Source organism: Zingiber officinale, chromosome 1A (assembly GCF_018446385.1).
Source record: "Zingiber officinale cultivar Zhangliang chromosome 1A, Zo_v1.1, whole genome shotgun sequence".
NCBI lineage: Eukaryota > Viridiplantae > Streptophyta > Magnoliopsida > Zingiberales > Zingiberaceae > Zingiber > Zingiber officinale.
This window is the reverse complement of record NC_055987.1, coordinates 112,917,168-112,940,426: the sequence shown is the minus strand read 5'-3', so window position 1 is coordinate 112,940,426 and position 23,259 is coordinate 112,917,168. Positions and strand designations below refer to the sequence as shown.

General features: G+C 34.0%; 2 protein-coding genes across 3 annotated transcripts; both read right to left on the bottom strand.

Moving 5' to 3' along the window:
* Nucleotides 1-851: 851 nt before the first annotated feature.
* Nucleotides 852-18,005, bottom strand: LOC122028786 (AP-2 complex subunit mu-like). The gene is made up of 13 exons (XM_042587681.1): nucleotides 17,654-18,005; nucleotides 17,124-17,301; nucleotides 15,195-15,285; nucleotides 13,108-13,202; nucleotides 7,923-8,012; nucleotides 7,802-7,850; nucleotides 7,582-7,720; nucleotides 5,398-5,514; nucleotides 4,198-4,288; nucleotides 3,988-4,130; nucleotides 2,013-2,127; nucleotides 1,299-1,343; nucleotides 852-1,223 (listed from the first exon to the last, which is right to left on the bottom strand). The coding sequence occupies exons 1-13, from the start codon at nucleotides 17,734-17,736 to the stop codon at nucleotides 1,143-1,145; spliced, it is 1,317 nt and encodes a 438-aa protein (XP_042443615.1). The 5' UTR covers nucleotides 17,737-18,005; the 3' UTR covers nucleotides 852-1,142.
* Nucleotides 18,006-18,646: 641 nt separating this feature from the next.
* LOC122028773 (poly(U)-specific endoribonuclease-like) lies at nucleotides 18,647-22,512 on the bottom strand. 2 transcript variants are annotated; one of them, XM_042587661.1, is made up of 6 exons: nucleotides 22,263-22,512; nucleotides 22,118-22,189; nucleotides 21,909-21,998; nucleotides 20,158-20,775; nucleotides 19,282-19,353; nucleotides 18,647-19,064 (listed from the first exon to the last, which is right to left on the bottom strand). In XM_042587661.1, exons 1-6 carry the CDS (start codon nucleotides 22,374-22,376, stop codon nucleotides 18,828-18,830), a joined length of 1,203 nt encoding a protein of 400 aa, XP_042443595.1. In that variant the 5' UTR covers nucleotides 22,377-22,512; the 3' UTR covers nucleotides 18,647-18,827. The 2 variants fall into 2 exon arrangements, with proteins under 2 accessions (XP_042443595.1, XP_042443604.1); XM_042587670.1 differs by having other exon boundaries at nucleotides 20,158-20,766.
* Between the last annotated feature and the right edge of the window lie 747 nt (nucleotides 22,513-23,259).

Here is a 23,259-nt window from a genome sequence, read left to right as displayed (position 1 = left end):
CAACACACTTTCTCTCTCAATACACTTTCTCTCTCATCATACTTTCTCTCTCCTCAATCTATCTTCCATCATACTCACTGTTCTCTTTTTTTCTCATCACACTTTCTCTCTCACCACACTTTTTCTCTCCTCAATCTCTCTCATCACACACTCTCTCCTTATTTTTTCTCATTATATTTTCTCTCGCTTCATCCTCTCTCATCATACTTTCTCTCTCATCTTCTCTCATCATGTTCTCTCCAATCACACTCTCTTTTCTCATTTTCTCTCATCACACTTTCTCTCTCTTCATTCTTTCTCATCACACTTTCTCTCTCATCATTCTCTTTCATCATATTTTTCTCTCACATTCATCTTTCTCTCACATCTAATTTTTTTCTCTTATTTTTCTTTAAGGGTAAAAGAGAAAATTTTGATTTATTCCGATAGAAGATATGCAACTAACCAAACATTGCTTTTAAGAGTGAAATTCATGCTCATACTCATTCCCATTCCACAATACATTGATTCCCATTCTGATTCCTATTCCTAGGAAAGAACCAAACGTCCCCTTAATAATGGCATTAATTTCAATTGTTATATTAGCAACTGATTAAATCTATGGTTATAAATTAATGAAAAAATTTTAAAATCGTTAAAGCAACAACCAATTGTAGAATCCTTTGTTAAAATAACGATCGAAAATTTATTCAACCAAATTCCCAGAGAAATATAAGGGCTACACAGAGAGATCCAACTTGCTCACTTATTTAGTTAAACAAGAAAAATAAAATCATTAAATTTTTACAGTGTAACTTCGTAACCATTAGTCAACAATGCCATAATAAATCGCTTACCTCAGTTGAACAATATAAGAAACAGAAATCAATACTATTATCCAACTGAAACATTTGACAATCAAGTAAAAGTACAAAACGAAAATACTAAAATCATACAAAAAAATAAATTTTTTCTTTTAAAATTTTGTATGGAAATAAAATACAGTGGCCATCCAAAGGATTTCACAGCATTTTCACATATCTGGGAGCTCATGCTTGAAGATGGATCCATCCATCTAAATTGTTGCTCATGAACTATCGAGCTCCAACTCACTTGGCCCCTTCCAAAGGTGATGTTTTAGTTGTTTCTATGCAGTTCATAATCTAACATCTAATTTCATATGATCCAGCTTTGGTGATGTAACGAACCCATTCAACTGTGTTATAACCGCTTTTCTCCCATACCTGCAAAAACATAAATGCTAATAATTAGAAAAAGAGTGTTACAATTTATGGGATTGAAATATTTCAAAGATGTACCTTCAGAAACCGGACCCGCAGACCTGATGCAGTGAACATTGGTACCTAAGAATAAAGGATAAACACATGAATACATGATATGATATGCATTTATATGAAACAAAAGACAAATGATAGTGTGAGAAGCTGGACAAAATAAATATATAGAGCCTCTCTATAGGCCTGTAGAGACTTCATCCATAGTCATTCATTTTAATGTTGGGAATTTCAACCTTCCATATATAATACCTTGATTTGATGGAATCCACATCATGAATGGTAATCATACAAGGGCTTGAGAGCAAAACATTGAAGCACGAATGGTTATAGACGAAAGTTCTATAGTATATTTTTTGTCCGTAGAAGCCTAAGAGGACCAAATAAATGCATATTTTAATGCTCATCTAGTCATACATTTGTAGTGGTGAGTGTTTAGAACCAAAAAAAGAAAAATTACTCCTGACCAAACCATAAATGCAAAGTGAAAAGAATGGCTTATCAGTTAATTGTGGTTTTGACTACAAAAGTCTTTGAAAATTTTGGTTTTGTTTGTGGGACAGCGATAGACCAACTAAATCAAACTAATTAGGTTATGTATACATATATTTTGAGAAGTTGCAAATTTATATGTATAATGTCTCTATTCCCTGTGTTAGGTATGGAATGGACAAAGATGGCAGTAATTGCAGCTGGAAAAAAAAATCAGAAATGATAAAAAAAATGAGGCAGAAGAACCTGGAATTCCATTTGAATAGGTGGTCGTGTCCATGATTTCTTTTCAACCATTGTTGAAATTAACTCAACCTCCGCACTCATGGTTGACTCAGTTTGTCCAGGAAATTTCTTGATCCTGCAAGTTCAACATTATACTAAATGGTTAGTAATGCAGAATCTCAACTGATTATACTTAAGCAATGACAAGGAGATGCATAATTAAGTACACAGGCTGATGGAATTGGTTGAATAACACGGTCAGGTCCTAACCAAAGTAATTGTTTATTGTCTCACAACCTCTAGCTACTCAGGAGTTAGGAGCAGCTAATTTTGTTAGAAAGACCACAATTATAAGTGATAATTAGATTTCACCACAAACAATTATGACATATTACTAAGGTCTTAACGATTCTTGAGTTAAAGTTAAACAAAACCTAATATTTGAACTTTGATTAAATTTGTTTAGGCTTGGATCAAAATACTGCTAACAAGGGGAGCCTTGGTGCATCAGTAAAGTTATTTTATGACCTAAAGGCCACGGGTTCGAATCCTGGAAACAACCTCTTGCAAAAAGTAAGGTAAGACTGTGTACAATAGATCCTTCCTCGGGACCCCGCATGGCAGGAGCTTCGTGCACGGGCTGCCCTTTTTTTGGATCAAAATACTGTTAGCAGAGGAAGCAAAGCCGTTGGGCTCAGATGGCCCAAAGTTAATTTAGGATCATGTATATCTAAGGTTAGATCTTTCCTTCTCCATGTGATTAAATTTTTTTTGTTGCTTAGTCTGCAGCTGATTCAGATTGCATTGAGATGTCTAACTAGTGGTGGTTAGCAGAAGCAACTGACAATGAATTTCAGTGGATTCAATTCAAGATTGGAATATTTTGATTAAGGTCAGATCCATATCTTTCTTAATCTAAAGATTATTGAATTGGGTGGGCAATCATGTGTTAAGAAAGTTTTCCAATCTGCGAGGTCGGCTATGATTAGTGTGCATTGTGTTCAGCTCTAATCAGATTTTCTGTTAAAGATCTATTGTTTGTGTGTTGCAATTCTGTCCCCACCCTTTTGTGAAATATAATTTCTCGAGGATTTTGATCCTGGTTGAGTTTCATTGTTGTCTGTTATCTTGTTTAACTCATGGATTGTGTTTTCTGTGATGGAGAATTAGTCATTAGATGATTATCTATGGATCAAATTTGTGGGTATATTTTCTTTCTGGATTATTAGTGTATGGTTATTCAATTTGGTCATCGATGATTTGTTTTGGGATTGATGTAAATTTGTTTGGCGACTGTTGCAATCCCAGTGTTGTTTGGCATAAGTTGTGTTAGAGTTTTTGAGTGTTGTTGATGTTATTATGACCTTGTCCAGTAACTGCAGTTGGAAATGTTTATTGATTGTATTTCTAGGAGTAGTATTTAACCCATATGTTTGAACAGTTCTTTCAGGCATTCAACTATATAATATGACTAAATAATTGCACGTTTTAAATACAAAGCAATAGCAGTTTAAACGGTTTCCATAGCTGAAAGACCTATATGATAGTGGTTTAAAGAATGGTACAAGTTAGTCATTTTGAATCTGCTTTCAGACAAAAGAGCTACGGCCAGGTATTGATCATTTGGTCCTTAGTGGATTGCAGGCAATCCTTTTTGTATTAATCTTGGTAAAGAATAAATTCTCATTCTTTTTCTGCACAGATAAAATAACTGTCATAATGTCCGAATTCTTAGTAGCCTATCCAATTCTTATTTGCTTGTCTAATGAAGACTTGGTTAGCAACGATAAAATAAAATAAAATTCATTTAGATATAGGTGAGGAAATAATATAGGATCGAGCCCGATGGTGCAAGAAAATCCATATAGCCGACCCCACTTAGTAAGATAAAGGATGTCATTTGCATGTGGTACATCCACTTATAGCAAAGCACAAAATATCTTGTAAACAAAGTGATCACGATAAAACTAAATTTAAGGAGTATATGAAAACTTACTTCCACACTAAACAATCTATAGAAGCGTTGTACTTGGCTCGACCAGATGTCACTTGGAAACTTGTTTTTGCAGTTTGCTTAGGAACAGGAACTTTCACCACAACACCAAGAGCAAACATTTTGGCACCAAATACACTTTTAACCTGGATTATGGTAAAGAACATATTAAAAACTGAAGTTCATATGTGTAAACCTTCAATCAAAACTAACCTTGACATTTACTTCCATTCTTGTTCTACCCAATTCCTTGATTGTTGGTAGTACCCGAAATGGAAGATTTACACCCTCGGTTATACGATACCTAAAGGTTATTGAGAACATGCTTTATCAGTTGACCTCTACGATTCCATGCTACATTACCAAAATGCACTAGCAAATATACTCTGCAACAATATCATCTAAATAGTGAACATACAAATTCTCCTTTGAAATTTTTTTTTTTGGATGAGATTCTACAAAATTAAATGGATATCTACCTGAAATGATAAATATAAAAAATGTAACATTAGCTGATTACTATCATTTGTATCATGGGTGTCTTAGAGATTGCTCCAAACATTACACGACAATCACAATAAAATTGAAAGAATAAAAGAATAGAAAATTGCAAATACATTTGTCACTCTTCATCTGTATGAATTTTGTGGGTCATATAGTATAATAATATGCAGACCGTTATATATAGTATAATGATATCCTGCAGACCGTTCGCTGCGGAACGGTCCGCGACAATTTTTTCGAGGTGCCTGGAACTAATCCAGGCGCCTCAATTCATTTTTTATTTTTTTTTAAATTTTTGGTCCAAGCGCCTTGATTTTTGTTTTAATTTTTAAAAATAAAAAAATCCTTAAATCTTAAACCTGAAACATATCTACAATACTATAACCCAATAGAGAAGCCAAAACCCTAAAGGAAAATCTTATTAGCTTAAACTCATTATAATCCAACCCCTAAATTCTAAAATCTTAAACCCTAAATACATATAATATACCCCGTGAGTATCTAATATTTTTAATCTTGAACACTATAACCCAAGAGGAAAGCCTGAACCCTAGAGGGAAAATCTTATTAACTCAAATCTATTATAACTCAACTCCTAAATCCTAAAATTTTGAACCTTAAATACATATAATATACCTCAAAATAAAACAAAAAAAAATACTGAATGAGTCCAGGTGCCTGGATTTCTGGATCATGTCACCCACGGGAAAGTTATATATAACACCCCATTTCATTCCTTTTTTATTAGCTCTATTCAATTTTTGTTGCTAAGTATAAGCATTGCAGCTCATTGACGATTATTTGCAGATGAGTGAATATTAAACCCTCAAAATACAAGACCAAAATATCATCTAGGAAACACAAAAGGCAAACATATCTTAATAGAAAAAACAAAAGCAGAAAGATTACTTCATCAATTCAAATTCACCATCAGGAGGTACAAAACTGACAGTCTTTTCTGAGTTGAACCTCGTCAAATTTACACATTGATGAAAAGTGACATCATCTAGTTCAATGGTCTTTCCACTGAAAAAAAGAAGAAATGAAATCTTGTCAAATTTCACAAATAACACAATCTAAATAGCAGTAAATTAGGATAGTAAACTAATGCAGAAAACATGTAAATTAAGGTGATTCGATGCAAAAGCTGTGTGTCATAAGCAAACACTACAATGAGCTTTTAATAAATATGTATTCCAAGGCACATTAATATTACTCGATAAGCTGATTGCATCATCATGAATTATAAGAATGGAACACGTACCTGGTTACTACTCATAAATCATTCTACATCACATATAAAAATAATCATTGGAAATTCAATCATGCAAAAAAACTCTAAAACAACTTGTTTGCACACCTAAGCATCCATCAAAATGGGCATCTGCGCTAAACAAAGAAACTACACAGGAAATTCAAGGGAAAATCTGCAACTGCTAACAAGCCACACTATTAGTCGATCTAATATTTCCAGTTACTTCTTAAGAAAATAAATAATCTTGCAAAGAAACTAACATAACAACATGAAAAGGATATAAACTCATAAATATTACTTTACATCAGCATAAAACATGGAAAGTAAAGTTCTATATGTGAGAATAGAAAATGCTGACTAGAAAAGTTTTTTACATTGAGAATTAGTAAATAAAGAGGCATAAAAGAGCACCGCTAAATTATGTGTTTTGTTCAATCCTGACAACATTTAAAAAAAATTAAAAAAGGTGTCTGGAAATTCAATGGACCATCATGCTGAAGGCACTGGGAAACTCAGGACAGTAAGCTGCCTTAGTGGAGTGCGCGACTAACAAGTTTGAGGACACTGATCAAAGATTTTTTGACAAAATGGAAGGCCAGTTATTTCCCAAATTTTGAGTTTACCTTTTTTTCCTACTTTTCTCATATAAAACTAGAATTATCTTGAAAAGAAGCTATAGGGCAAAAAGACAGCCCAGTGTGCAGGGCCCCTTTATTTATTTATTTATTTTCCATTTGATGTAGAAGAGACTGTTGAAAATGTTTTTGGCCAAACGCAAACACAAGCACAGTTGTTGCTTTAATTCATCCCTCCTTTCAAACTGTTTCCTTATGCATATAAACTGTCTTGAACACAAGTAGAATGAGAGAAGACAGCGAGAGGACAAAGCTGCCTTTCATTTCACAGAGCTACCATTTAATTAGGCAAATAAGCCAAAAACTCAACTGGGTAGCTCCTTGACAAACAGAAAATATAGGGGTTGCCTTGTGTATTACTCCCTATCCCCTTTCCTGTTTACCAAAGTTGTTCCTGGGGCCAATACAGCCAGGGGTTTAGGAGTGTAATCCCAAAATGTTTTCAGATCTCAGAGAAGTTTGGGACCTTTGGAATGAAAACGAGATGTTAGGTAAGCTTATCAATACAACACTTTTGCTAGGTATTTTTCGGACGTAGGCAGGGAGTTGGATTCCAAAATCTACTTTCATGAGGTGTCTTCAAATTACTATGAAACTAATGTAAACTATACAAACATGTAAATACATAATTAAATATGAGTATTTAAAATGGTGGTGATCCTGTATAATTCCAAAAAGATATGCAAACTACGCCCTACTTTTGGGAAGTGCAAACAGATTTAATGAATAAATCTAAAGGAAAATTTAAATTTCTATATGTATTAATATTAAAATTTATTAGTTCAATAAAATATTTTCATTTCATAATTTTTATTATATTCATAATATCTTATATTTTGTATTTTTAAAATAATTTGAACTTTTATATTTTTATTATTATAGTACAGGATTAATATATTAATTTCGTCATATTTTATCATGTTTAGTATTATGTAATTTTACACAATTCAGTAACTTTACAATGAAATTAAATTACATTTTCAATATTAAAAAAGTAATATTACTTCTATGCAATTAATACATATTAAAACAAGATATTAACAATTGAGTAATACCTTAATGGTAAAATATGTTAAGATGTAAATACCTTTTTTTTACATTATTGAACACCATATGAAAAGTTGCACAGTATTGATTTGCAAAGCAATTTTTTTAAAAAAAATTAAAAGGTTCTCAAGGAATTCATTATTTTGACAGATTTACCTTTTAATAGGCCTGGATTTGAGCTGTGATTCCTTTTCAAGACCAATCTTATCATTTAATCCTAATTTTAGGTCAGGCATCCCAGAAAGAAAGCACTTCATCAGAATCTTTCCAGACACATCACAACGTAGAACACTGCCTGTAAAGTATTAAACCGTAACCAAGAGATTATTGAGAGAATTTTACTTCTTTAGGCTAATATATAAATATAAATACAAACCTTTGGAGGACATAAGAAGATTAACACTTTCAACGATGTCCAGGAAGACCTGATGCATATTAGTGTTAATCTAGAATTTCTAATACTAAGATGTGATTGTTAAAAGAACTGATAATGTCACCTCATTTTTCTTGTACAAAAGACCCTCACGTCTCCAACCAACAGCACCTGTAACTTGTAGAGTTGCATTGGGGACAGGCTTATCAGAGTGCTGATTTTACACAAAGAAAAAAAACACAAAAAGGATGGTCAAGAAATACAAAAGATTCTGGTAATTCAAAAAAAGCAGTACAAATGTGAAACAAGATGGATGGGTATAAAATTCTGAGCTGGGCTGTACAACCAAAATGTCTCTTTTTGTTCCCCAACCGAAACAGCGAAGAAGACAAGGTAAACAAAATTTCCTGTGTAACCCATGACAGAACAGTGTGCCCATGCCATGTAGGCCATGGCAATAGTAATCACAGTTCCAGACGACATGGAAGGAGAAAAAGAATCAGCTCAAAATCACTCGCATGATGCTCAGAATAATTTTGTTGGTCATGGGGAGGAAAACAGGAGAGAAAGAATGGCTATCAATTGGGCTGAAATTGTGAATGAAATGCATACTAGCAACAGTGAAGAATTGAGGAAGTGGATGGCAGAGGAAGTGCTCGACAAAACTCCAGAGAACAAAGGAGAGACGCAAGGTTGTCGAAGGGGGTTTTGCCTCATAAGGACCTCTCCAATGACACAATTTAGTGACGGTGACCCAAATTAGCTGGAGTCACAATTGATGCCACGGAGAAGTCAAGTTCGTGTTTTTCCCCATGTGTTCCACTAATTTTAATTTAATGCATATTTCAATTTAACCCCTTGAGTTTTAAATAAATGTCATTTAAGCCCTGATTAAAGGGATAAATTTCATCTGAACACTTATTTTTAGGTAAATTACGTTTACCTATCAATTTTAAGGTAAATTTCATTTAACCATTAATTTTTGAGGAAATTCCATTTAATCATTAATTTTAAGGTACATTCAATTTTAACCCCTGATTGTGGAAAATTCGACTATGGATTTTAAGGTTTTATCAAAATTACGATTCAACTAGTTGAGTGTAATTAACACAATTAATTGATTAACTAATTTTGTTGAAGTGGAACTTGCAATTTCGCAAATTCTTAAATCGCAAAATTGCGACTTGGGAATAGATATAGAATATATGTTTAGATTATATAGCATATGTTATATGTTTATGTTATATAATATACAAGAGATATATGCTATGATATATTATATAACATATACCATAGGTATATATAAATATATTCTTTCATATTGAATAATTTTATATAAATATTCTATTAGTGCGCTTACTTAGCATGGATGACATGGTAGTTATATTAGTGTATTTACTTGGTGTGAATAATTTTTTTTAATACTCATAACCTGATGCCTAGGTTGACAAATGATACTTAAAACAGCAGTCTTATAATCCAACTTAAATTTTTTTAATAGTGCTTAAATTGTGGTATAATTGGACATGGAGGTCACACATCTCAAGAAAAATCTGTGAAGGCTCAAATGTTTCAAAGTGTCCAAAAATCCTTGGAGAAATCCATCGGGCAATGGAGGAAATTATAAAAGAGTAGTCCGGTGCACAAAGCTCCCACCAATGTGAGGTCCCGAGGAAGGGTAAGACCGCATTGAGTTTATTGTATGCAGCCTTTTCCTGCATTGCAAGAGGTGGTTTTCGCAACTCAATCCCGTGACTACAAGGTCCCACGGCAACAACTTTACCGTTGCGCCAAGCTCCCCTTCAAGGCAATGGAGGGGCTTATGCAAAAAAGGAAAAAAAAAATCAAATACAAACAACAATAACAATAACAATATGAAGATTTTAATAGAACTTCTGAATAACTCATTGACAATGAATTCGAAAGTCATGGCAAAGATGTCAGAATTTCTAGTCATTTTTGTGCTCTGTGTGCTGAACATAAGCATGTGCAGCAAATGCAATATAGCTGTCGTACAACTAATGTTAATGGAAGTGGCTCAAACGGTGCTAGTGGGGATAGTTCAACAGTTACACCAGCATTGAGTGTGAGTGTTGCCTCATCACAAAGTGGCATTGGTCATTTCTTTCATTTCATGGGAGTAAAGCGTGTAATTGATATGATTGATATTAATCATGGCCTTTCCAGACTAGGTTAGCAAGCAAACTAGAATCCATGAAGCCTACAGAAAAGGAGAAGAATTTTAAAGCATTGTCAAATTGTCGATCTATACCTAGACGAACAAGAACAAGAGGATTAGATCAAGACATAGATCTTATTGTGCAAGAAGCAATAAAACCTATATGGGGATACGTTGATATGCAATGGTTGGATACAATCTAAATGCATTATTAACTTTGGACTATACTGAAATAAAGAGGTAATATTTCACAAATCTATTGATACAACTGTAGGTCATGTTGATGCATCTTATATATATATATATATATATCAGCCTGCACACCCTTACTCTGCACACTACTGGGCGATAGGTCCGGGTGCCCCGATTCTCAAAAAGTGCTTCCGGGTGCCCAGACATGTGAGGGTCGCCCAGGAGTATATAGGGTATGGGTGGGAATGTCCAAGGTAAGGGTGTGCAGGGTATATATATATTGCGTTAAGAGATAGGCTATAGAACATATAGTGCAACAAAAGTGTCAAAATAAGGAATCCAAAGCCATTGGAGTAAGACCATTCAACATTGTTTAAGACACCATGGACAATATTCTGTATTGACTTAATAATAGCGCACATAATGATGAAGGTAGTAAAAGGGGTAATTTTTAATAATATTTCTTCATAATCATCATTAGGCTTATTTAATAATGAAGAAATTTATTGATGGAGTGATTCTATAACTAAGAGAAAAAACAACAAGGTCTGTAACTCACTTCCTCTTGTTAAAGTCATCATCCTAGAAAAAAGTCAAATTGAATATTATGCTCACTTTTGTGCATTGGGAAGCCTATTAGTAATCTAGTACTATTGAGTATAGAAAGAAAAAAAAAATTATTATATCAGCTATATTTTATAACTATTTACAAATACTCTAATAACAATAGAGCCCTCAAACGTTGTTTTGTGCAAAGTCGACATGGACAAAAAACCGCAAATGAGTAACAATTATCACTCAATTCACAAAGCAATAGAGAAAAATCAAGACACATCTACATTTGCTAATCAAATATCAACACTATATTGATATAATCACTAGAAGACAATCAAACGAAGAAAAAATGCATTTGACATGTATGCATTTTTTAATAACAATCATTGATAAAAATATATGCTTGATTATTTGATGTTATTATTTTATCTATCATATCAGTAGTTGGGCACAAATAATGATCTCTTAATGACCTTTATAAGTGTAATATCAAGGCTGCAGCTCAATAGAGAATTAACTTTTGAACATATTTGAGAGACATATATAACTCTGTGGATGATTTTTTGAAGTATAATGTATATATAAATTGAATGTCGATAGATCAAAAATAATTTATTATTAGTCATTATCAACACACATAGAATTCTATTTTAATTTTATTCACTCATTAATTTTATAGTTAAGTTATGGTTACAATATGAAGGATTGACCCTCAGTCTAATTATAATATAGATTCTCTCACAGACAAGGTCCTCGAGTGATTGTGAAAGAAATTGGTTATCTTTCTCCCTCATTCATATAAAAGTGTGAAATTGCTTCTCTATAGTCACTTGTAAAAGTTTGTCTACATTAACTATAGTTTGCGTCTTCAATTAAGGGTTATAACAAAAGAGAGAGAGAGAAAAAAGAAGAGTCCAATGATGTAGACCTATTTAATATTGGATTTGTCTAGAATGAAAATGATTTAATGATAGACTGGTAAAGTACTTTTGAGCTCGAGAATCCATTACTTAATGAAGTAGGAGATTTCATTCCTTACCCAAAAAATTGAGAAGCTAAAGGAGTTGCTAGTGAGGAAGATGGAGATGATGAAGCTTTTGAGCTATAATTTCTATTGTTTATATCTCAACCCAGACCGTCTCAAACATTTCAACCCAACATACAACCAAAGGCCATAAACAAAGGAAAAGGCAAGGGTCTTGCAAATTTTTTAGTAAAGAGAAAATTTTCAAATCTATTTGCTAACAGAGAAAGGGCCAATTGATGATTGGTCACAATACACTTGTTGCAATCGTAAGCAAGAACATGATGAGAGTGATGAAACGTCATCACTTTCTAACGTTGTAATTCAATGAAAAGTTAAAATGATGATATCGATGTTAGCAACGATGCAACAATTGATGGAGGTGATTACAATGGAGATGCACTAGGTGGTGGTGAAATTTATATTCCCTCAGCTTCAACACCTGAGCCCTATATACATGAGTAAGGTTACACACATGCAATCTAAGATGATTATCATGGAGCTAGAGCTATCAAGAGTCGATATCAATGTTAATATAAAGGTTACAAACAAAAATGAAGCTTATGATCATCAAGATATGTGGAGAGTTTAGATGAGATTGATTCAAGATCAATATTCATCATACTTTTAGCCTTCTTATTATAACTTTGATGCATCATACACTGAGCTGTCACGTTTGAGCTAAGAAGATATGTGTATCCTTAGCATGTGGTTGTGCCCGTTTTGATTCTAGTGTTACCAATACAAGTCCTAACTCCTAATGGTAAACCAAGACATATTGATGGACATATGGAGAAACCAATATTAGTACCGCATATCTTGTTGATAGGCATGTGGAAAAATCAATATTAGTACCACACATGATATTGATGGACATGTGCAGAAATTAATATTAGTACCACATATCCTATTGATGGCATATTGATCGGCATGTGGAGAAATAATATTAGTACCACTTATCCTAGGATAATTATATAATTTAGATCTTGAAAAACGTGAGGTTAATATTACAAGGATGTTGCATTATCTAATACCCTCATAAGGCGCACAAATCTCTTTTTAGTATTAGAAAGATGGTCAATGTTCTTGCAATAATTTGTACCCTATTAGTCTCAAATATCAATAGAAATTACATTTTTTTAACTAGCATACTCTTATATTTATAAGCAAATAAGTACAAAAGACTATCAAAGGTGCATGATACAATATCATTTCAGTTAAAGACTGAAACTCCAGTACAAGTTAAGACTTTAAACCTTGGCCAAGATGTATACCCCAAATATGATAATTAAAATGATAATAAGTATACGCGTAGAAGTTGATGACCTTAGAAGAAAAATACAGCCTTTGATATCTTACCTTGGAGGAAAATGGTGAGCGAACACCTTCCTGCGTGATGTAAAGCTTCAAAATTTCAGGTGAAAGATTTTGGGGGTAACCAAAATCCATAATCTCTGAGAATCAAACAAGAAAAGATAAAGGTCCATATTTGGTTAGATATCCTAGCTGCAATAATATCATCCATCATGCATATGTAATTATGCTTCTACATAATGAAGTTACGAAGGAACTACAGAGCAGTAGAGTTGACATGATTGAGGCACAAACAATAGTTTATGGAATTGAAATCAGCATAGCATTGGCTGGGCTGCTTGATGATGATAATATTTTAAACAATCAACAGTCATATTATTAAAACTATAATTAGCGACAGATATATTGGATAATTGATAATCATATTTATAATTGATAAGTAATAGTTATCAATCTACAAGTATTGGTAAATAAGAATTGATGGCTTATATGCCACAATATTTAATAAATATTCCTATAGTATAGGGCAAACATTAATACTATTAAATTATTAAAATTAAGTTGTTAACTTTTCCTTTGCCTCTCGATCATGGGGTACCTGCTGCCGCTGACATTTGTTCTAATTGCCTTAGTACTTGATCAATGTGCACATCTAAAGCGTGAATCCACCTCTACTTAACACATCTTATGTTCTTGTTGCTGTCACGCCTAGCAGACGTATGATGCTTTCTCCTTGAATCATGATTGCCATCTGATTTTCACCACCTTCTTCCAATTTAAAATGTTTTTGGCCCTCAATGATTTACTGACAATCAATGTAGGGCAGTCTGACTTTTCAAATAAAGTCAGGTCAGTCTTTGTCAATCTCAATCCAGCTCAATATAATCTGGATTGAGATTGATGAATTTTTTAATTTTAGCCTAGATATATCATGTTATAATTCATTCAAAAATTTGTATATGCTGTCGGTTTGAATGGATAAGAAGCCTGTTTAAAAAAAAAATCCTGTCTTTTCCTAATAAGTAAATCATGAACTCCTATCAGACATCAATTAATATAAAAGTAACAAGACAAAGCCAACGATTATTATATGAGTTGCGTTTGAAAATAACTAATCACAGAATTGTTGACAACCTTGATACAAATAACAACTAGCTAGTTTATAAGATGAGGAAAAAGGACAAAGTATTGATTTTAGTTATCAATTATTAGTAGATTTTACTCAAAATTAATATACTAGAAGTCTATGGGTAGAAGGACGCCAACCTGCTAATTGAAACAAACTCGATGCCTTTCCCCACTTTTTTTTCTGAAATTTTCATGAATGGAATAATTAGTTTTTTTCTCACTCTGAAACCTGATAGCATGTCCCTAACATGTTTGTAATCTTTCCTGCAAATTCCCAAGCTCCAATACACTTAAATATTTTGTGATTATAATAAAATGGATTTATTTGCCATCAGCATATGGAAGGGAATCTTATGATGTAGTAGCTAACCTGGAGAGATATATGAGATTGTGGCTATGATAAAATATGATAGCAGTATAATTTAGCCAAGCACTTTATGATAAACAAAGATCATAGTATCCACAGGAGTTGTAAAGACCAATTCAACACTTTAAGAAAAGGTGAACAACATTCACATGCCATCTTGTTAGTAACCATCATCAATAGACTTAATTTAGTCCAGAAAGTATACAGAAATGAAGACCACTAAACAATAATAACAGCCTTACCCAAAGAGGATATATTTCTTACCGAAATCCTTGTGGCAGTACAAAGATGAAAAATTAATTTTATTGTCCAGATTTAGTAGGAAACAAACTTATCCAACAGACAACAAAAATTTAAGCTCAGAAATTAAGTAGTGTCACATTCAAATTTAATGAATCCACACATGGATTCCTTTTGTACACAAAATAAGCCATGTTGATGCCATAAGAAAAGTAAATATCATCTAATAAAACATGGGAATGGTAGTATTATTAAAGAAGATGAAAAACATTTTTCTCCAAATAAGTTATGCTTAAAACAACTACAAAAAAGAATTAAGTGACAATGAAATAATTCACAGAAAGTAAAGGCATCTGTCTACACAAGATTTATGCCACAGCAGATAAGTGGTGCATACCATCAAGAAGTTCATAAATCAGAACAAAGTTATTCCGGATGGCATCTTCATCAAATGCACCCCCAAAATATGATTTAAATAGCACAACAGCCTGTTTATTGGCACAGAAACACAAATGTTAGAAAACATGCCAAGAAAAGATTTAACATTTTATTGCACAGATTAAAATTTTTTTCCCTAACAGGCCTAACACCAAAAGGGGAGCATTGGCGCAACGGTAAAGTTATTGTTTTGTGACCAAAAGGTCACGGGTTCGAATCCAAGAAACAGCCTCTTGCAAAAAAGTAGGGTAAGACTGTGTACAATGAATCCTTCCCCGGAACCCCGCATAGCGGAAGCTTCATGCACTGGGCTGCCCTTTTTTTTGTTAGGCCTAACACCAGCTATCAGTAGGAAGATAGTCTATTGGACAATGACATTGCTTGACATGTCATGTTTGGCCCAACATGAAGTTGAGCCCTATTGGGCTTTACCTGATCCATTTGTAGGCCAATCACAACCTATATACTCTTTTTATTATTTCCCATACAAAATTTTAACCCTTAATTTTTTTAAAAAAAAATTGAAGATATCTTATTCTAACATTTTAGATTCATTTATTTTTTAAAAAAAAAGAGTATAATTATTTACAATATTCTATTCTTAAATTTTTAGCCTGTCAAGTTGTCTTGAGCATTGTTACAGTTGGCGCAAAACCATCCTAGGTAGTGCTCATGTTGAGCCAACATGACTTGATTAAATTAGGACAAGCCTAGGTTTATAGCAAGTTTGGTGTGGAGCTATCCCGGACAGTCTTTGTGCCAGATGTACATGGCCCGACTAGATCCAAGCCAAGTCAAGCTTAAGCATAAATCTAGGTATTGCCACCTCTAGTTGTGCCTTGGTTGTACAACCACTTAGAGTCAAGCTCCATCTAGTGCTTTTACAAACTCCGCTTTCTCCGAGATTTCTCAAACTCATACTATGCTGCTCTGCAATTTCCTTCTTTGTGGTGTCTCAAGATTTATGTCATATTTATCATCACAAAGAGATCTTTGCTAAATTGTCTCAATTATTATGTTTCAAACTATTTTTATTGATCTTGTTTAAAGAGGTATTTAGGAAAATTAGCTAGTAACATTCTAGCTTGTTGTTGGAGAGGCTTATCTAATTTTATGTGTTAGAAAAATTCGCATAGTTGCCTTCGGGGTTAAGATTCCATGTTACAATAAGAAAGGCAAAAATTATGTTATCCTTGTCAATGCATTTGTTATCAATAATTGTTCCATGTTGGACAACAGTCCATGGCCAAAACAATGTTTCCACTCGAGACACTTGATTCAAATAATAACCATTGAAACCTAACCAGTAATGAAGGGATAACATTCCAAGGTTGTGAGATGCATGACTTAGAATTTCTTTAAATGGCAATAGTTTTACAAGCATACTTACATAGGACTGCCAGGATAATTACTTGAGGTCACAGGCTAAAGTTCACCTTCTAGTTTCTGTTTGTTTATTTAAGGAATCAGAGTTAATGATCAAGAGAGGTTCAGAAGTAGCTTTTGGTATTATTAAACATTTTGATGGATTGGATTCACCAAATAATGATGTACAAAATTTCAGTAATTCCTAAAAATGATAATCATCCAACCTTAAAGTCAAATAACAGAAAATTGCATATATTAAATCTAATTGTTACAGTGAGTTATAATTTTCAGCTTGTGGACATATGAAACATATAGATCTCTCAGATATAGGCAGAAAGAATGACAAAGTTAATAAAAGTTCTCAGAAGTGTGTTAAACTGTTAATAGCTGTCTCTTTTCATGTTATTGTCACTCTTCATAATAAATTCCAACTCATTAACTAGCCAATGAGTAAAGACATAAAGATGCTGACAGGACTAGTAGAAGAATAATAGCAATACTAAGGAGGTAAGGAACATACCTCAGCGACGAACTTGAAAGCACATGCAACATTGGCATTGCTGCTAACGACAATCACAATGTACACATTGCTAATTCTCATGTAGAGAAAGGAACATCCTCCAATTTGCCGAACAGGACATGTGCCAAGTTCTTTTGTTTGCATGATATGGATCCGAAAAGCATCCACCATATTTCCACTGAGAAGAGTTCCACACATCAAAAGGCCGCATTTTAAAGTAAAAGCAAGTAAGAAAGCACAGAGCAGATAACCAGAAATGGAAAATCAAAAAACAAAAGGATGATCTAAGCACAAATTTTGATAATTATATAAGCTATCAGGACTTAAAGATGAGAATCTGTGCTTCGAGAAGCCTATTATTGAAAAAGGGTATGACTCGTAAAGTCCATATCCCAAATTTGTAACTTATTTATGAGATGGCCAAGAAGACATATTCAGATTTTATCCCGCAAATAACACTGCCACAAAGAGCTAAAAAATGAAGCAAGCAACTCGAGATCGACACCTAACGAAGAAAGACGCTAACTCACCCAACATCATCGCGGTAGAGACGATTAATGAGGACATCTCCGCGCAGATTCAAGAAGTAAATAGCAGATGCCGCGACAGGCATATTGTCGGCGGCAGAGATTCCAGGCCCAAAAGGACCGGAGCCGTCCTAGGTCCACTAGAGCAGCCTGCCGGCGAACCAAGGAAGGAGAAGGTGGGGAAGAGCTCAATCCGGCAAAGATTTAGGTCTCGCCCCCGATCTCGGTGAGGAGAAATCTCAGATCTGAGACATAACAGCGAATCGAGAATGGAAGAGGAAGGGAAATCAGGCCGTCGAACTCGAACAGGAGGCTTTGGTTGTCTCTCTTGAATATTTTTGTTTACTTTTTCGCATTCGGAGCCGCAGAGTCAATTCAACGCCGAGCCCCTGACGTGCTGTAAAGCACGTGACGGATGGGTCGGAAATTTCCCAATATTTTTATCGGTTAATTATTATCTTTTTAGAAAAGAAATTGACCTTGGCAGCATTATATATATTCTTCCCGGCGTAAAAAGAAATTTTTTTATAAAACTATGTTATGCTAAAATATGTATGGGAAAGATTAGAGGTGTAAAATCTTGATTAAATCTAAATAATCCATCGAAATAGTCAAATAGGTCAATTCTTTTTTTAAAAAAATCTTGATTTATTCAATTTAGTTTTGATTTAAAACTTTAGACCGCATAATAGTCACGACTCAACTGTTAAATAACAGTCGGTGATCGACTAAATTTTTAACATTGCTCAATCTTAGAAAAGATAATATAAAAAAACAGTGGCATTGAATTAATTGGTCTAAAAAGATAATAAAATGTTATAACATGATCATGTACACGTAGTACATTTTATATTTTAAAAAATAAATCTAAATGGAAAATATAAAGTAGAATAAGATTAAAAAAAAACTCATTCTTAAATAATTAAGACAAACGCAATTGGTGATAATGATTATGATGATGATTCTAGCTCATTTTTTTATATGAATAACCAAAAATGAAAGAAACACGCTTCAAATTAAATTGTTCTCAAATTCATAGGAGTCCAGAAACAATATACAATTTATTGCAAGAACCATGAAATAATTAATAAAACTTTGTTCTTTTCACATAATTAGAATATTAAAACTCAATAATAAGCTCTAATGTAATCATTTGACACCATAGAAAATCCCATAATTAATTTTCAGCAATGGGAAATGCAGATCCAATCTTGTCCCTTCCCAGTCGGTAGCACTTTATATTGACAAAATAAGGGCCTAGCTGAACATGGTTGTCTTCTTCACCAGCAAAGAAGCAGAGAGTATAAAGAGCAATCTCAAATTCTGGGCTCACTCCAACAAGAACAGTGGAGACAGATTTCAGAATGCCGTTCCACTCGAACTGAATTGATAGCACTTGGGTCTCGGAATCTGGCTGCAGATCATATGATTTAATAAGTGATGATCCCAAGGAATCAATTTGAACCAATTCTCAGAAATCAATTCTTTGCTTTGCCATAAATGCATCAAAATCTTATATGTGGTTCTATTCTTGGTATGCAGCTTATGAACTTTGCGGTTTTGACTCATGAATATAAGATGCCATTTGCTTCGAGAAGAATTTACAAAAGAACAATTACTAGTACACTCACACATTCACCGCGTCTTCTTGGTAGAATATAACCATGGTAATTGACGGTTCCTTTAGCCTCTTCCAAATAAAACTGCACAACAAAATGATTTCAGAAGATCAAGTTGCAAAAAATTGCACACTGCAAATGATGCTTATGTTCTTCTTGTACATCGGGTTTGAATTGTAAGAACAACTTGGCTGTATGAGTTTGTGTTGGTGCATTATCATTGTCATTAGTCAATGAACTTTTCAGAATAGATACATTGAGATCTTCTATTTGAAATCACAACACAAGAAACTTGACGATCTCACCACTCATATCTACCTAGTAGCATACAGATGTTTATTGATGCATATGAATTATGATTCCATCTAAATATTTAGAAAAGACCTGAGGAGGAAACTGAGGAGACAAAATAACCTAATAATCACACTAAGAAATACAAAACTAAAATTGATTGGCTAACCACTTATCTCAAAACCTCAAATATTATAAAAAAAAACAACTTTTTATGTATATATTGTACCATTACACTTGTCCATACAAGACCAATGGACGTCGAGCATCCCAAGTTCCCAACTTCAACATGTCTCCTCATGCCTACTATGGTCCAAAGGTTTGAATCTTTTTTGAGATAGGATTTCTTTGTATCATATAAAATTGATGGCCTGGTTTACTTATCCTAAAAGATCAAACTGTTAGAAAAAAATTAATTTTATGTTTATATATTGTATCACTGCACTTGTGCATATGGGACTCATGGAAATGGAGCATCCCAGCTTCAACAAAAACAACACGAGGTGGAGAACATTTGTTAGTTGAAAGAGATTAAACTCGCTGAATCAAGTTATTAACAGGACATTTGCTAAAGTTGAGACAGAGAAAAAAACCTGCCTGAGTCCAGTTGTGAAACCCAGAGACCTCTTTCTCTTCCTTCCTTTTGATCTCTCCAACAAATACATGTTCGAAGGCTGATGAAGAACCGGAAACTCCACCTCGACCATACAAATCGAACCATAAGCTGGTCATCATTCTCTTGAACTGCTCAAAATTTTCAGTTATAATTTCCTTGGAAACTAGATAGTGATAAAGATACTTGATTGGTGCAGTCCTGCTAATTTCCTCAATAAATGCAACTTGCTCATGCTTCTCTTCTGAGGTGACCACTTCTCTGCACCCTTCATCTGGATTGTAGTTATCAAGAAGAGAACAAAACCTAGAATAAGTGGGTTGTCTTAGGACCGAATCACTCAACCAAGTGAAGAGGCTGCCTTGAGCCATGTCTTCTTCTTGATAGACTTTTTTTCCTCTGCCACACTCGATCTCGTAGTCTTTGCCAGGAACCAATCGATTTAAATCAAGTTCCCACAATCTACTACATGCTTTTGAAAGGTCATGAAGCTCCTCTCTTGTTGGTTCTACATTTGCAGCATGCTGGGTATGAGCCATATACTCTTGCTCATCAGGATGTTTTTTGTATGTACTCCAGGTTTCTGCTGGTACCTGCCAACTCTGAGAAATGCAAGAGGAAACTAATTGTGTCGGAGGACAAAATTGAGAAATTTCTTGACAGCTTGTATCAAATTTTTAGAGAAAAATAAGAAATTAAGCGTAATTGTTTGCTCTGCATTGGAATGGTGAACAGATTGTTCAAATATGTGTTGTCGCACAAAGCAAATTGAAAGACAAATGTTTGATAAGAATTCTCACTGTATGAGATATGGCCAGTCAACTACCAAAAGGATATTGTGACCTGGAAAAAACTTACAGATTAGCATATTGCTAAGGACCAAAGTCCTTTAAAAGCCATATCAGGGCTCTCGGCCACCTGTTTCATTATTTCTTTTGTTAACACAAGGCCCCCCTGTTTTATAAAACCCCATTTAAGATCCTACAAACATAAAACGTTTTTGATTTTGCCCTCAGACCTATAACTCATCAAAAACTTAGCTCTTACAAAACTGTGTTTGGTAAAAACATTGTTAAAGTTTTAGGAATGAAATTAGAATATTTTCTTTTTCAAGGGACCTTAATAAAGGTCCTGACTAGGAATTTCCAAAGGATGGGGATCTTCAATGGTTCTTGTGCAATTGCTAAAGACCCATAATGGCTAATTCTTTACCTCTTAGTTTTTAGGTTTAATTAAATTTTGCAAAAGCTAATGATCATGGGAAACAATGTTTAAGCAGCTTATCAGTCTGGTTCTCTGAAATAATCAACCTTTGTGTGATAATTAGTGTATTTGTGCTTATTTTTTGAAAGCATATGAGTGATGGATCTTCAATCCACAATTCAAACTTAATTCGACTTGACTATCAAAGCATATATTGAAGCCTTAATCCACTAAACTCAAAGTGAGAATTTCAATTTTCTTAGCAGAATTCAACTCCTGCTGCAATATCTCTTGAGTTCCATTGTTGTCAAATTATAGCCCCTTTGAAAGATTCATTAGTATCAAAATACCTTTTCGAAGTTGTATTATTATCAAAATCTCTCTTGTATTTAACAATTTTGTTCCTAATCTCTTTGCGAACCCTATACTAATTATTCCAGAGCACCTAATGAGCTAGAAAAAAGAAGGAACAAAGAAAAGCAAGCACAAAACTTGGATCCAACAACCACTTTAATCAAAAAATAGTCGATACCTTTTGAGGTCTCTTCCGTGAATCCTCCTGCGGATGCTTCCTCCTACCGCTTACGGTCTCCCAGTCTCCATCATTTCCTTCGCCGCTCGCCTCCAATCCACAAGAACAAAATCACTTTCGTCAATCACCATCCAACAAAATCACTCATCAAAATCCCAACTTTATCCACTAAAAGGACAATCAACGAAACAAAGTAAGAAACCCCTCACCTTTCTGGCGCCCGATTGGTTTCGGCGGCGGCCGGAGTCGCCCTCACCCTCTGCATCCCCGGAGGAGACCACCTGACCAAGATCCCACATTAATCTCAATAACCAGGACGCAAAAGGCAAGATCCGGAGCGAGGATCGGGAAGACCTGGGCCCAAGTGGATCTGGAGCGCTCCTCGCCCTGACGCCGCGAGTCTTCGCCGTCGTCGCCGCCAATGGCGTCCAGGGCCACGTTCAGCAAGCCTTTGACGAGGCCTTCCATCGCTGCTGCCTTTCTTCGGTTGTGGATTTGGATCGGGAGAAAAGAGGCGGAGAGAGTGGATTGAGTGGGGCGGAGATCGATTGGTGATAAAAGAGGAAGGCAAGAAGTCGTCGCCGAGATTTAATTGATCGATTGGTGAGGACGTGAACTGATGGCGACGTTAAATAAAGACAGTGAGGAAATGGCGGGTAAAATATTCTTGTTGAATCTCGATCCGCTTTAATTAGTTAATTCGTATCTATTTAGCAAATTATTTTTAACAAAAGTATATTTTAGAGTTGGAAAAAATATTATTTTTTATCTCAACGCCTCTTTTTATTTTTTTATTAAATGACCACTCATTCCATTAGCCCCTATAAAATCATACAAATATCCCATACCAATCAATTAGGTATATAAATAGGATAAATCTGAATATAGCAACTACAGTTTTATTATTATTAACGGAGTTATAATAACTACAATTTTATATCTATTACAATATGAATATTTTATTATAACATGAATACTAAATGAATAAATAAGTTCGTGTATAATAATTGTAATTTCTTAATTATTATAACATAAATTATAACAGTTACAAGTCAATCTGATAATTTGAGGATTTAAATTTAAACTCGATTGTTGGACGCTCTTTAATAAAAAAAAAAAAATGCTCATGATTTAAAAAAACTCCTTTGATTTTTATAAATTTGAAATTTTATTTTTGATCCAAATATTTTTCATTGTTTACTTGTAAATAAGGACATGAAGTCTTACGTGCTTTGGCAAGCAATTGTGTTAGCGTGAAAAAAAAACATGCAGTAAGCTGTAAAAATCCTTGCAGACGAAGAAGTGTGCCCATTGCGTCCACTCAAAATGACGGCAGCTTATAAGTTTTTTT